The sequence below is a fragment of the Falco cherrug genome, chromosome 16 (genome assembly GCF_023634085.1).
Source record: "Falco cherrug isolate bFalChe1 chromosome 16, bFalChe1.pri, whole genome shotgun sequence".
NCBI classification, from domain to species: Eukaryota; Metazoa; Chordata; class Aves; order Falconiformes; family Falconidae; genus Falco; species Falco cherrug.
In genome coordinates, this window is record NC_073712.1 from 8,934,421 (window position 1) to 8,950,029 (window position 15,609).

Genomic DNA, 15,609 nt, shown 5'->3' on the forward strand with positions numbered 1-15,609 from the left:
GACTCCAGCGCGGAAATAAGCAGCCAGGCAGGTAAAGGACAAAATCAGACTTTGTTTATTAAAAAAATACTTTACAGGAAAAAAATTCTATGCATTCCGTTGGACTATTTTACAAAGAAATAGCTTAACAGTTTGACACTGGTGTACAGTCAGCTACGGACAGAAATGCACTGCGTGGGGCGCGGGCCCGTGCCCGCCCGACCCTCGGGGCCACTCGCCAGGGTAATAAATATACTAAGGCCGCACAAAGCAACAGTCTTCCAGGCAATTGTACACGTCCTCTGCAGGCAGAGACCTTAGATAAATTAAAACCACAGAAAAAAAATAATCGTAGCTGCCAATCCAAATCAAATTAAACCTCACAGACCCAGAAACACAAGTCTCTTTACACCTTGTACAAAGAAATCAGAAGCGTGTGGATCCTGCGAGAAACCCCTGGGAACCCGCCAGCCCCGGGCTCGCTACTCCCACCGTCCAGACCCGAAAAGGCCGCGCCGGGTTAAGGACATGAGCTGGCGCCTGTGAGACAAGTTCTGACCATCGGCCTGGTCCAGGGGGAACTGAGCTGTAATGTGCAGGAAAACTGACAGAGCACGGCGGAGAGCCCTTTTCTGTATGGCAAGAGCTATACCTGTGAAAAGTGTTGGTTATAAATCCCCTGAGAACACTTCACCGAGCGTCCCACCTTCCTGGAAGAGAACGTGTCAAGTATCTGCACAAAATGACCTGTAGCATGTCTAAGGGAGAGCGGAAAGTGAAGCTAACTGCTATTTTGCCTGTCAATTGCCTCATGCTAGCCCACTTCTAGCACAACCCTGTCACTCACCTTTATCCCAAGTGGCATTTTTAATCAACAGCACTTTACTTAAAATAGAAGCCTGTGCCAGAGTTCCATATCCCAAAGCTGATGGCTCTACAGACAGCGCCTGGGCCATCAGCGGCCGTCTCCAGCACATAGCAGGAGTATCTTCTACTGATCAACTGACACAGATAGCAGGGCAGGTCCTCAGACACGGAGAACTGAGGATTTACAGGAACTGACCAGCACATTCGTATTTATGAACTGTTTCATATCTATCTGGGTACTACTGAGAAATATTAGAACAACCCACAAAATCTGCCAAAGTTTTATTACCTCATCATGTAGGCTGTTTTACAAAATCTTAGAGAAATCCAAACAGCCATCTATTTAACATGGGAGATATTCAGAAATATTTACTTGGACCTACCCAGAGATTTGTTTTGCTCAGCAAATCTCAAGTGGCTTGAACTCATTGCTTCATTTCTGAACAGCTGTAGCTTACAAAAATTAGTACTCTACATGTTTTGTTCTGGAAAACATTTGCATCTTTCACATCAAGGCATTGTTCTAATCCTGCTCTGTTTTCAGTGCAGTTGGAGCAATCCTGAAACAATGGCTAGACAGTAGAGCAATCTGCTTCGTTCGCAACCCCTCTCATACTTCACATCCAGAATTGAGGTGGAGTTTGAAAGCAGTACACCACTTTGGTTAAAGCCTACCAAAGCTGATAATGTATTTGGGTAGTAAGATTTCTATAAAGTTTGCTCCTCTCTTCCTCAGTCTTCCAAGCGTGCTAGAACAGCATCAGCAACATTCAAGTCACGTGAAGATACATTTCTGTATTTAAATCTGACATTAGATATTGAGCAACTGAACAGAACACAAAGAGAGCATGATGCTATTGGTCATGTCACTCCATCCGAAGCGGTAAGTCAGAGCATTTTCCAGGTATTTCTGGCTGTAGTCAGATTTCACTAAAGCTAGTTTTGAAAGCAACATGAGCCACTCTGGTCTTCTTCCTTTATCCATCTGAAAACACTCTACTAGAATTTACAGAGGACTTCCAAATTTATTCCCTCTTCATTCTGTTTCAACTTTCACTACAAAACAGACAAGTTGGTGTACGGGGGCTCTTAATCTGTTTATTCTGCCTTTAAAGTTATGTTTGCAGACTCACTGTAGTATCTGCAGTTTTGTCAATTCCTGAGTGATTGTATGCAGTGCTGGCTGTCAAAGAAAAGCCACCTTATTGATGTACCTCTACTGACACGACCAAAGAATAGCACATGTGGGAAGTGAAATGGGCACTTGGAAGACCAGCAGACTTCGTAAAAAGGAAAGAACACCCTTGGGTAATACGATCTTTGAATGTGAAGGATGAGCTGAAACCACTATTGCCTGTGAGGAATTTTACTTTGCACAACCCTTAAAGCTATGAAATTCCTCTCAACATAAAAAGTGGAAAAAACCCACCAGAGAACAGACAGCTCATTTATGAGCCGGTCTGGGTCATCTAGGATTTCTGCTAAGATTAAATTACACCCCTGCATGAATCACATTACTTTTCATCATAAAAAGCTTTCCATTCTAACACCTTATTTACACAGATTACTAAACAAGTCACTACCACTTCAATCTGTAAATTAGTTTTAAATTGAAATATTTCCTAGTCCTCATTTTTGTACCGAAGACAATACATACATACACATAAGGAGTAATACAGGTTCTAACTAATCACTGCAGTATCTTCTGATGATTATTCTTCTATCAGTTTAAAATAGTGACCTCTACACTGAGGTGCTAATATGTATATAAAAGCCTACACAAACAATATTGCACAAAGTAAGATTTATAATAGAGTAACATAGAGACCCTTATAAAGAGAAGAGTAATAATTGATATTAAAAAGATGCATCCAGAACTAACACAGCATCTTTGCTTTTGTCTAGTCTAACATAGTGTTTCAAATCTTTCCTACCCCAGTGAGGATTAGAACAAATGAATTTATCTGGAGACAGCTTAAGTTGCACCAAAACCCAGCTTGTACTCTAAATGTGGGGAGGGGGAAGGGAGAGGGAGAAAGGGACAGGACTTTCCCTTTTGATAACTGGAAAGGGCAGTAATAAATGGGGTGAGTGAAAGTCAAATACAGATTACACATTAACATCCAGAAATATTGAAAGATTGTTTAAACACTGTTGATAGCTGACACTCTACACACTTAGCACGTGCCACTGGTTTTTCCACAGCACCTGGGCACCCAGAAGCTACACATGGAAAAAGCAGTCCAATGCCGTAATACTTTTTATCGTGAAACAGTAATACAGAACTTCCTAGAATAAGGACAGCCTTACTGCCCAAAGTCAGTTATCAACTCAATGCTATTATCTTAAGTGCATCAGTACAGGGGAAAGTGTGGTTCCATTGGACACATTACGACCTGACCAAAACAAGCTGCCAAGTTGGTTAGTATTTTAAAGCCTTAAAGTGCTCAAAGATAGCGGTTTCCTCCACAAGACTACTGATAGGTTCTCTAATTTTGACACTAGTATTAACCATGTTCAGGGAAGATGTATTTTGGAAGCAAAACCCTCACACCAAACAACATAAGCAGTGCTATGAAAAGTGTTAGGTCAGTAAGTCATTGCATTTCAACAGGATCAGACACTTTCTTCAGTTAATTTTACAGATCACCTTTATAGGAACTGTAAGAAAGAGAGATCATTTTCTATAGCTTGTGTATAAACCCAACTTGTATATAAACCAACATGTCAAGAACAGACATACCAAAAATTTCACAAATCATCAAAAGTGCTGTGCTTTTTTTTTTTTTTAAGCAATTAAAATGAGATGGGAAAGTCACTTTGCAAGTCTACAAAAGCATCACTTTCTGGTAAAGATTAGAGATAACGTAAAAGTAGGGAAATAACACTGACCAATGTAGTTCAATCATTTTATGTTCCTGGAGGAATTTCATTCTGACTTTGAGGAGATATTCAATATCTCTTTACTTAAACAGAAAGAAGTGGTAGACCACTGTTACAGGTTGTACTAAGGGGTTAAAATACAACTTGAATTTTGCATAATCTGTGTAAAAAAGATATGCTTGACATTTTGGAATGTCACCTTTCTTTATAGAATTATAGGCAAGATTTCTCCAATAAAACATAAGCCAGTTATAAAACTATAACTTCACATCAAAATTTTAAAAAGTTGTTAAAAAAATGTTTGATTATATACATATCACACAGAAGAGCCTGCATGATCCTGTGGATTGTGTTGCTGATCAGACTCTACTTTAGAACCTGGAAGGGGCTGGGCCACCTGATCTGGTTGCACAAGTCCTGATATTGAAGAAACAGAGGAGGAGAGCACCCCTGCTGTAAGCTGTGTTTCTATACCTGGTTCTTCAGACTCTATTTTTACACTTACACATTGGGGTTCACCTTCTGACTCTGTCTTTCCAGGAACACTACTGTTCAAGCTTGAATTGCTTTCTGCATTTTGAGAAGTCTCCCCCACAGGGTGATATTGTTTAAGTCTTATGTGCCAGGCTAAGCTGCAGACTGCTGACACTGTTTTGAACTGATGAATGACATTTCTAGGGATGAAGTAGATGTCATTGTCACACAACTGAATTCTAGCATAGCGAATGCCTTCCCGTCTCATTTGGTTTAGTTTGGCTTCATCCACCCACTGAACACACTGAGAGAAGGAAAGATGGTAAAGTTAGTGGTATACTCTGTTTAAACAATTCAGTACCCACCTATTTTCAACGTACTTCATATCTAAGTTAGAATGTTTCTGTTTAACTGGTAAAACTTCAAATTTAAATGAGAATTGGAATTTTTAAATGTCATTTATCTGATGTGCACACCTTAGGAAGGGACAACAAATGCTTAACAGCATTCTACTGTTAAGAGCTGAAAACAGCAGATTTGACATGAGGCTTTACTGTTTTCACTGACAGGACTGAGTTGAGATGCCTTCACATCATAAGACAACATCAGTATATTACAAAAAGCAGAAACAGGCATACGTGACTTCTTAATGAACTTCTAATTGTTTCTATAGCACCCATCATGACTCCAGCTTGGTAGAAAGGAAAAGCAGCTGGACTAGATGCTTATTGTAGGCCCCTTCCAACTGAACTATTCTATTCTGAAACACGAGAAGGAAAGATGCCCAACAGCTGTTAACTGAGGGCCACGGAAGATACAAAAGGGAACCTTTTGTATATATACAGCGAACCTGCAAACTGTCAGAAGCTACTTCCAAAATGCTAAGAATGAGCTGTCGCTAGGGAAGATTCAATACCTGTGACACTGGAGGTTCATGCAGGTCCAGCTGAAGTCTCTGCACAACGTCAGTGAAATCTTCAGCATGAAAACAAACCACATCTTTGGTTATACGAGGCTGGTCACTCCTAGAAAAAGACAAGAAAAAGACAAGAGTTCCAGGAATTTTTAAAGGATTTGAGTTACAGAGCTCTTTCCAACACAGTTTGATTGAACCAATGACCTACTTCAGCTTTACGCTGTGCGCAAAGTCTTGTCACTTCTCAATACATGTATTATTTTGAAAAGGAGCTATAATTCAGAGATTTCTCTTTCTTTCCCCCCCCCATTTTACTTCTTTCTTGATGCACGCACAACAGAAGTGACATTTTCATGGACAAATACTATCCTGAAGTGTCCAAGAACTAGGTTCAAATTGCCACTACCTAAGTTCTCTGTATGTTCTAGGGACCACAGTGTGCCTCAACTCTTCCATTCTATAATTAGACTGAATAATTCCGTGTTAAAGGAAAAACTTAAAGTAACAATAACAGCTGTGAATCAGAGCAAAGGAAGTTCGGCACCTTTTATCCATATGAAAATCTAATGATATTGCTAATGATGCTATCCAATTTCTACTGTAATTGCTAGAAATAACAATGATGCAAGTCTAGTTTCTGTGCAAGGTCAACAGCAATGTCCTGGGTACATGCAATGTTGTGGAATTGATTACATTGAGTTCTTAGACTACTGTTACAGAAGTTAGCGTTAATATACCTATTCAGGAAAAAAAGAACAGTCACAGATGACTGTCCAGGCATGGTATCTTAAGGCTTATTTTGTAGGTCACCAAAATCTTCTGCAAAGGGCTATTACAACTTTTCTAGCACCTCAGGAAGAGGGAAAAATAGTGGGTACGTAGCTTGTGTTTTCCAGAGCTCTAGACAGCATTTATATTATCACAGGATTCAAGCCATTTCTTTGATTAGGCTCATTTTCCAAGGAATCTTTTTTTTTTTTTTTTGAAAGAAAACGTTTAGAATTTCCCCCTCAGACTAGAGTAGTCGCACTTCAGTGGCACTTACCATTCCCCAAACTGTACAGCCTTCAGAACACCTACAGCAGCTGTACTCTGCCAGTCAAACCCTTGGCCCACGTGATCAGCGTGAGCTCTTGTTCTGTCTTCAAACAGAACCTCACGGGGCTCACTGGTCCGAGGTAGGTACTGAAGATTCTTTATTTCATTCATTGACCTACAACGCAACAGAAAAGACATACTAAAAAAGTGTTTCAGACTACTCAAAAATAAATACTCTTATTAAAATAATCTTAAGATATTGCATGCTACAGGCTTCATAATCAAAGACCAAAGCACTTCCCTCTGATTTCTTCTGGGTGTTTATTCAACAGAAGATCAAAACAAATACAACAAAGTACAATTCAGCTTATGAAATCAAACTTTATATAAAACAAATCCAATCAAGAAATATTTTTTGTTCACTTGTGCTGAAAGAACTCTCCCAGGAATATAATATGTAAAACAGAGCTATGTGAACAGATACTGAGCTTTACTTATTTGGGAGTACATCCAAAAATTCTTTTTGAAGTTACAATTAAAGTATGTTTCCAATTCTTTACCTCTTAAAATTTGTTCTACAGCACACTCTTTCTGAGAAAGACAGCAAGCACATATGTATACCACAGTATTTCCTGAGAAGCAGACAGCATTACAAGTGCTTTAGCACTAGCATTAAAATGCGACACAGTGTTACGGATCTCTGCTGTTTTAGAGCATTTCACCTGCCCTCACCACCACATTAGTTCTCTCCACAGAAGTAAGAAGAACAAAGAAGTCTCCTGAAGGATAATAAAAAGAGGTTTCAGTCTTAAAAAAAGCACTGATCTAGGACATACCACTATGAAAAGTGGTGAAATAAAATAACCATCACAAATAACTTACTTATCCACTGAGCCAATGCGAAACAGAAAGGAAAACAAAACTTAAATCTGTGAACAAGCCTTCTAAAGAACTGGTTACACAAAGTATTTAGGTTTTGTTCTCAAGTCTAACACAGACATAACTGCAATGTTTTACCTTTAAAATAGAAAGGAAAGCAAAACATTACCGGCGCCGTTTGAATGGCGATTTTGGCATATCAGCTGTCGGGATCATCTGCTCTCCTGGTCTCACCCACATTATGGGACCATCATCACTTTGTGACCTGCACTGAAGTCTGAGACTAGAAAGAGTACCCCAGGGCAAAGTCATCTAAAAGAAAACAAAAAAACAAAACAACCCACAAAACACACATAACACAAAACACTGGGTGAGATAGAAAAATTAAATGATGCCTTTGGTAAAAGTAGTTCAAATCTGCTGTCAAAAGACTTGTACAGAACTAAAATAAGTTTAGGAGGCAAATTTATTCCAAGGTAACTTTATCCGACTTAGTTTTTAGAGAAGTAAATGGTTAAATATAGTTTATCATATATATGCACTAGATAATTTTTTAATTATTCACACAAATGTAGCTACCCAATTCAGTTCCCTTCATTTGGACACAGGAACAAATCTAACTCAGTAGTCCAAACAATAAGCCCATCAATAGAAAAAATACTTTATGGTTTCCAATTACTTGGAAATATATTAAACAGTAATTGTTTAAATACCTATAGTGCTCTCAACAAACACCACAAGTTACTGCTTACTCTGAGAAATGGAGATTCTTCTAACATATCTAGAAATTCTGGGAAGTAGTCCCCAACTTCTTCATCCACTGCTCCAACAAGACTGATCTGCCGCATTGGTCCTGCTCTGTAGGTTCCACAGCAATACGTTCGATTGACCTGAATGGCCAGAAAGGGAAAGACAATTCCATCATAGCTTTAGTTCTGATAAAGAGAGATTAAAAATTGATTAATATAATACACTAGGCCACAACTGAAATGAATCTTGGACTCATCTACACCTATTTCATTAGAGATGCCTTTAGGAATACACAGAGGCTGTTCAGAACAGATGCCCATGGGGTATCCCAAGAGAAAAGAACGCCTGTCTGTATTGCTGCTATTCAGACTTCAGAAGTATTTCCTGTCAGTAAGTTAGTATTTGACTAAATCAGGAACAATTCAACGCTTCCAGGCTGCCTTGAGAAAATGGTCATGCAAAGTTCCCTTGTGACTCAGTCTTTCACCAGCAAGCTTCAACTCTACTAATTTGCGCAGTTCACATTTGCTTCTACATTTCCAACTGTTTGCTACAGAGTTGTGTGCACTTTTCATTTCAGTCATGTCCCAGAGGCCTTTCCCAACTGTAGCAAAAAATCTAGGTGTCCTTCATGCAGTGGTTCTGATAATATTGTTATAGTGTGTCACAAGACTGGACAAAAAAAACCCTGAGGACATGACAGAGGTCCAGCTAGAAATCCAGCTCTCATGTTCAACAATTCTAGAATTACCATTTGCAATATAACCTGATGTCACTGCTGTGGCCAGAAACACTTTTAATCTCACTTACAGCTTTTTGACATCCTCCGTAGCACAGGCTGTCCCACTTTCCCAGGTCATCTGGGAATTTTTCTTGCCAATTTCCTGTTCCCGGAGGAGAACCACTGGCAGGGCTCCAGTGCTCTCTAGTCTCCTCCTATGGACTACAGCTATAACATGCCATATGGCCACAGGGTAGGTTGTATGTAGATGCTGCAGCTATTCAGTCTTACAAGATCAGGAATTCTGCTGTAATTAGTCTGGTTTGTATATGTATATGTGTCTGATCCCCAGCCTTCCGCCACTCTTCATTAACAGCCTCTCTAATATTCAAGTGGCTCTAGCAGTGGAAAACGCCAGCCAACCCCCTTGGCTAAACAGTGGGATAGGTACAAAGGACAGAGGGTTACTGGTAGATTTGTAATTTTATAGTCATGTTCAGAAAGTGTGATACCTTTTTGTAACTGCATTTATAGATACATGTATGAAGCAGCTCAGTTTTAAGTTTCTTGAGTTTAAGTTTTGCAGTTTAGCCAACAAACCAGTTGTAGTTAAACTACTCCATGAAGTTGTTAAAGCTAAATTAGGAGAGACTAATAAAGCAAGAGTTACAATTACTGCTACAATTTTATTCTCTAGCAGCAACCATAGATATTTAGCTTCTTAATTATAGGAGCCTAGCTCACTCCTATTTCCAGAGCCCTCCTTTCTTTAGCTTTGTATATATGCAGTTAGCAGTTCTGCATTGATTGCACAAACTTAGCTTTTAATTAAAAGCTGAGTAGGAGCCAAAGATGTCTTCACATACAGCTTTATTCCTCAGCCCTAAGCCAACTACTGCACCGCATCACCTCTACCTACCTCCCTGTGTAAAGAGTTTACATCCTAAACCGCTCACAGAAATTCACTGTGCAGCTCAAGCACTCACTCCACCTTCAAGTCCAGTGGCAGCCACCAAATGAGCACTTACAAACTTCCTGGTTTTGACTGTACAGCTTTTAGGAGGCAGGCGCTATCTTCCGAGGCTATTCATTGACCTAAGAGAAAATGAAGTCTCCAAATCCTCTTAGAACATTACTACTAAAAGTTCATATCCAATGTCAATGAAGTGGAACAATTTCCCCAGCTAGCCAGAACGCAATTCAGAGCAGCAGTATTAGAAAACCGTAGCATTAGTCTAGTTCTCTGCAGCTATGGGAGAACCAAGGACTGAAATGCTCTGGCCCTTAAGCCAGTTAAACTTAACTGCCTGGTACTATTAAAGTAAGTGAAGACAGACTATTCCCAGATGAGATTTGTTCTATTGAAACCACCTGTTGAGATTCACTAATATTTCACAGGTGTTTGTCACAAGTTAGAATGAATTATAATACCATATGCACTTTTTCCTTGTAATGTTTTCAAAGGGAATGAAAAACTAGGAGCTTTAATTTGTTTTGTTTGGTTTTTTTAAATGCACTGAAATGCAATGAAAAAACAGAAAAGAATTCAAGAGCTATAAAGGAGACTAGAAAAGGAGATCTTGGATTTCAACGTTTTGCTAGTTTTTAATAGAACTTAAAAGAAATATACACACTTGAGAATTAAAATCAGGACATGTTTACACTGAAAATACGTACTAACTCATGGCAATCCCCAGCAGGCTGTAGTATTCATCTCAAGCACTTCAATCATAGGGGAAATAGTCTACTAGTTTAATATGCTGTAAAAAAATTCCTTTTCATGTAAGGTTCCACCTTCTCCTCAATTTCTCCAGAGCAGCAGAGATACTAATACCACTGGTTAGGTTTGTAGTCTCAAGAATACAGAATATGCTAAGCACTTGTGTGTAACAACAAGCATATTCATGACCATCTAGAAGAACTGGCACCTTACTCACAGGACACTCAACCACCCAAGTGTAAAGGAAGACCAAGTAACCTGCTTGCTGCACCTTCCTGCAAACTACTTTGACCTTTTATTTTCCAAGCACTCTAGATGCACTCTCCACAGCCATATTAATTTCACAGCCATCTTCAAGCACCCCTCTTTTCAGGGAAGAAAGATGTGACTATGAAATATGTGAAGTCACTTTGCTATATCCACTAGGACCTTTCTTGAAGTTTCTTGTTTATATTTAAAGTTCAGCTCTTGTTTAGGAACTTAGCCTGGGTCCTTCCAGTTTACATGGCTGTCAGAAGTTAGTAACTTATTACCACAGCACCTTCATTGCTATAATTTGTTCAATACGCTTCTTTAAAAACATTAGTGGATCATACGATCAGTAACTGCCACTATCCACAGATCAGACCACGCTCTATCTTTACTGTTGCAAAAGGACCATCAGGCTAGTGTCCTCTACTCTTTCAAAATGCCAAACAGCTACCCTACGTATTCCCCTACTCCATATAGGATCACATGAAAAGTGAAGTTGCAGGAATATTCAAGATTAGCTCTTCAGTGTTCACGGAGACATTTTTATAGCAGCTGAACAATACGCCTGTCTGTTCCACACACCTGAGTGGGAACAGAAGTAGACAACACTTCCTGTAGAAGTTACGGATGTGGTATTTGCATGTTGCTGAGATAATTCAGACCCCTGGCTCACAAAGGGTTAAGCAAGCAGTATACCTCAGCTTGGGGAAGAGGAGGACACACAGATGAGGCACAAGCCTGAGACAAATGAGGTTAAGTTTCAGAAGTTTCTCTCTAGTTCCAAGAAAAGCTTGAATCAGTTGACAGTGACAGTATTTTAGTATGTCAAGTCAGCTATAAAACCAGCCATGCAAACACTTTGCTGCAAGGAAGAAAGCAAGCTGCCCTGCGTTCTTACTATTTACAACAGAAGGAGGAAAGGAGGATAGTGTGACACGCCATTACAGCGAGGGTCGTATGTTTGACTAAAACCTGTCAGATGCTTGATTAAGACCATCGATCATTATTTATATGGCTTAAGTGATAAACCAAAATAACTTTGCAGTACTGATGCACAATTTCTCCATTTCATACTTTGAAGGCTTCTACTAAAAATCAAGTCACCCTTCCAGGGTAAGAGACCTTCTTCCAGAAGTAAGACAAAGATGGGGCAGACAACCAAACTGTGGTATGGCTCATTAACTAAAAATGTCAGGGAGAGGAGTAAGCTTTTCTGACAGTATGTTGCAGGAGTAGGAAAACTTAGCCTACATCCCCTGTTTGCTGCTTCTCCCATGTCCTTCCCAGAGGCAAAAGCAGCTTATGCAACACCTAGTTCCCCCAACTCTTCCCTGGCCTGTTCCCAGAACCCCCAGTCCCTCACGGCAGTTTAACTGGACTTTGGGCCATATAGAGAACCCATACAGCACTTGATCAGTTTTCTTCTTGGCGAAAGGAATAAATAAAAAGTAGAAGTGGTTTTTCAAGTCTAGAGATGTTCCAATTCACTGAGTAGACCCAGAAGCAATTGTACTGAAACAACTGATAAGGAAAATAGAGTTCGTTCTAGCTGCATTGCTAAGAGCTTCTAAATTGAAGTATGCCCTTATGTGAAGGCAAATTACTGTTCAGTGATTTCAGTCTTGAAAGCTTTAGTCCAAGTGAACAGCTCTAAAGTGAAGCTTAGCTTTAGCACTGAAGTATCAGAGCAAATGAGCCAGAGCCAATGCAAGCAAAAAAATCCAGAGAACACTGAAGCTTAGTTATTTTAATACACAGAAACCAAACATTTGTAGTATAAATACACACTGGAGTGCTTTGTTATAATTATTTAGTTTATGTTGTCCTCACTACCCTAAGAACAAAGGGATTCACCTTGCAAGGAAGTTAATTATCACTAGATTTTTATGAAGTCTTTGAGATTAAAGTCCTTATTTTGAATTGGGGAAACTTCCTACTAAAATTCGGTTTATCTGACAAGGTACACAGAACAGATGAATGTTGTACAAGCCAAAGGTCACACCAACTTTCAGTTAACAGACCAAATTTTGATTTCTTGACACCATGACATCAGAACTCAAGACTGCCTAATGCTCAAAATCCCCTTGCCACAGTGCAGGCAGACATACTGTGCCAGTACGGCAAACAAGTTCATGCATACAGAACGGAGGTGACTTTCATCCAAGTATCTTCAATTAAAAATATTCTCAGTATTACCGCATACAACAAATACTGTAATACATTTAATCTGCAAAGGCATAACTGTGAAGTGCTTTCGCATTGTACAATTTCTCATTATGGAAGGTCCAAAAGAGAAGCTTTGCCCATCTCTTCATTCCTCAACAGTGCTGCCAAGGAACAGCAGCAAAATAGCCACAGCATACTCCCTATGCTCTCTTAAGCAGGGCATTTTAGCCTTCTCTATTTAAATATAAGCCAGCTTGCAAAAACTGGGAGTTTCAGCAGCATGCAGCTACCATAGTTTGAATCTACTATCAGCTTAAATGCACCCTTAAACTAGATACTTTACCATCATCTACATTCTCTGACGAGTCCTGTTCCAGCTGTCTTAAAGAGTTGTGACAACTATACTTTTCTGTGTTTGCTCAGTGTGTGAACCTCACTAACGTACTTCAGAGAGGATTAACCAGGTCATGCCGAAGCTGGGTTTAGAGAGGTGTTTTAGACCAACTGAACCTTATGTCATGACTCAATCTTAATCAAGTTTAGACAGTACTTAAAATAGAATTAATTGAAATACCAGCGCTGACTATAACCCAGCGAAGCCTCTTACTTATTACCATGCATTTCTCAAATGTATTTATAGTATAAGCTATGCATGCTTACAAGATGGAAACATTCACCAAGAAAAAGTCTAACTGTCAAATATTCAATTGGCACTGTTCAGCCATTTCAGGGGGTCGTCACATGTACTCCAAGTAAATCAGAATGTAATCATGATGTTGAAGAACATAGATAAATCTCTAACAAAGACGACTTTAAAGCCTAACCTGTGGCCAAATTTCACATCTGCAGAGTACAGGTGTGTACTGTGCAAAAGTGTTCTTGCTGATAGCAGCAGTTTGTATGCTCATCAGACAGACTGTTTTTGAAGTACTGTGCGCTCTGATGCAGCTCTGGCAGCACAGTTCCTTAAACCAAGAAAATAAGTGCTGTAGTAACTATTTGTTGTCAAACAAGTAAGTATCAGAATTACTAATTAATAATACCTATGACAAATTCCAGAAGTGACCAAGCGGCAACTGTTTTTCCAACGCATTCTTGCTTATAGGCATTTGGTGAACTCTGGAGAGATCCAGACAGCCCATCCACAAGCATTACCATTTCAAAACTGTTGCTAAAGAAGGTCTGTTCCAATAGTACTGAACTGCACTCCACTACAGAGTTTCAAGTTTTTCCTTCCAACAGGTGAACCAGTAAAAGAAATTAAGGTCTTGAGTAAATTCTCTAGAAGTAATCAGCAGTCTGAATCTTTATCAGAGTAGACTAAGCAGGAAGAGGTTTTACTCCATCTGAAACACATTTATCTAAACTGTAGTGTTGCTGTAGGTTCATAAATGCTTCTAAGTTGATCACAAGAGTCAAACCCAAGGGGTTTTCATATGGGAATCTTGAAGTTATTACTGTTGCATCCATTTAACTTACATGGAAATACTGTTTGAGAATGCAGAATACTTCAAGCCTACTATGGAAATCAAGGTAGTATATAAAATGAAAGTTTAAACACTTCTCTGAAAGTTTAAACACCCAGCACCAGCTACTGATAGAACTGAGATGTTAAAAAAACCCCAACAAACTATTTGTGAGTTATATACTGGAATCTGAAAAATAACATCCTTGAAAAAAATCTAAACAGATCTATTGAATAGAAAAAGCAGCGCTGGTATCTGCGATCTATCCAACTCTTAATACAGACTTGGCTATCGTTTTGTATGATATCGGTGTTCTCCCAAGTTTAGAAGATTAATTGAAAGTCTGCAAGAAGATCAGTGCAGATCTTTTCAGATCACAGTTAGCAGTGTCTAAAGTGTGATTCACCAACTACCGGTGGGCACAAGACAGCTTTAAGCAGAAACAGGCATAAATAGCACAGTAGCAGTAGTCCCATCACCTTAGGGAAAAAAAAAAAAAAAAGAAACTATGCCTCACCTATTTTAGGCCATCCCTGCTCTGGATTAATGAGATTAATCAAATCTACGTGTTCTGCAAGTTTTACGCCTTTAAACAGCTCTTACCTGAGAGTGAAAATTTGAAATCGTTGTTGTTTCAATGTCCTTCTTGCCCAAAATTTCCATTTTCACAGGAGTGTTAGGAAAGTTAAAAGCAAAGTAATCCAGGAAGTCCGGCAAATAAGCAGCTGCTCCATGTACTATGGCTAAAGCATAGTAAGCTGCATTTTTATCATTTTCACTGAATGACAACGCAAGAAACTCTTCTGCAAATCTCTCCATCTCCACTGGAGACAAAAATGAGAGTTCATCCATGTAAGCATGAAGGACCAGAGCACCACCATTGGACTGATGTTCTTCATGAATGAAGTTACTAAATTTAGTGCCAGTTTTCAAGAAGCTGCTGCGAACAGAATGCTCCTGGTGTGTCACAAATGGTGTCTGTACTCCCTGGGGTATTCGATATTCCTGCATACCCAAATTCAGTCTGCAGAGCTGCTCATCCTTCAGATACCTGAAGGATTCCTTGTTCACTTCTAAGTTATCACACTGTCCTTGAAACAGAGTCTCTTTGTCAATTCGAGTGAGTCCAGCACACACCGTCTGCACTTCTTTATTGTACATCTTCAGGCGTTTTCCCCTCATATCTTCCCGGTGTTTCTTTTTCTTTTTTTTCTTTATCTTCTTCATAATAAGACTGTCAGCTCGCTGGGTTTTGCCATTTTCGTCTGGAGTTTCTGGCAGCAACAATAAAGAGAAGATTAGAGTTCTGCAGTTGCTGCATATTCACCCAAAAAGAACTAAGACCTCTGATTTGCTAAGGCTATCTATTCCCAGGAAGACTGGCCAATAGTAATGTCGTGACTTTTACTTACAATACCTAATTACACAGCAAAAAATGCAGTACTTTATTATGCAAAGAAAGCCTGGAATTAAGGAAAACTTCCAAAATTCAAGCTTA

At 39.3% G+C, this 15,609-nt stretch overlaps 1 protein-coding gene across 14 annotated transcripts in view; it reads right to left on the minus strand.

The window, feature by feature from the left end:
• LOC102056068 (protein PHTF1) overlaps positions 1 to 15,609 on the minus strand; it is a 31,142-nt gene that overhangs the window by 11,733 nt on the left and 3,800 nt on the right. For 13 of the 14 annotated variants that reach the window (XR_008735397.1, XR_008735396.1, XR_008735398.1 and 10 more), the window contains exons 2-6: positions 14,715 to 15,385; positions 7,789 to 7,926; positions 7,206 to 7,348; positions 6,165 to 6,332; positions 5,120 to 5,228 (exon numbers count right to left, since the gene is read on the minus strand). Coding sequence is in view for 11 of the 14 variants with exons in the window: in XM_055728183.1 (XP_055584158.1) it covers positions 5,120 to 5,228; positions 6,165 to 6,332; positions 7,206 to 7,348; positions 7,789 to 7,926; positions 14,715 to 15,385 (1,229 nt within the window). In the remaining 3 variants the exon portion in view is untranslated. Of the gene's footprint in view, positions 1 to 32; positions 4,508 to 5,119; positions 5,229 to 6,164; positions 6,333 to 7,205; positions 7,349 to 7,788; positions 7,927 to 14,714; positions 15,386 to 15,609 lie in introns of those variants that run through there. The other variant, XM_055728189.1, reaches the window with a different exon arrangement.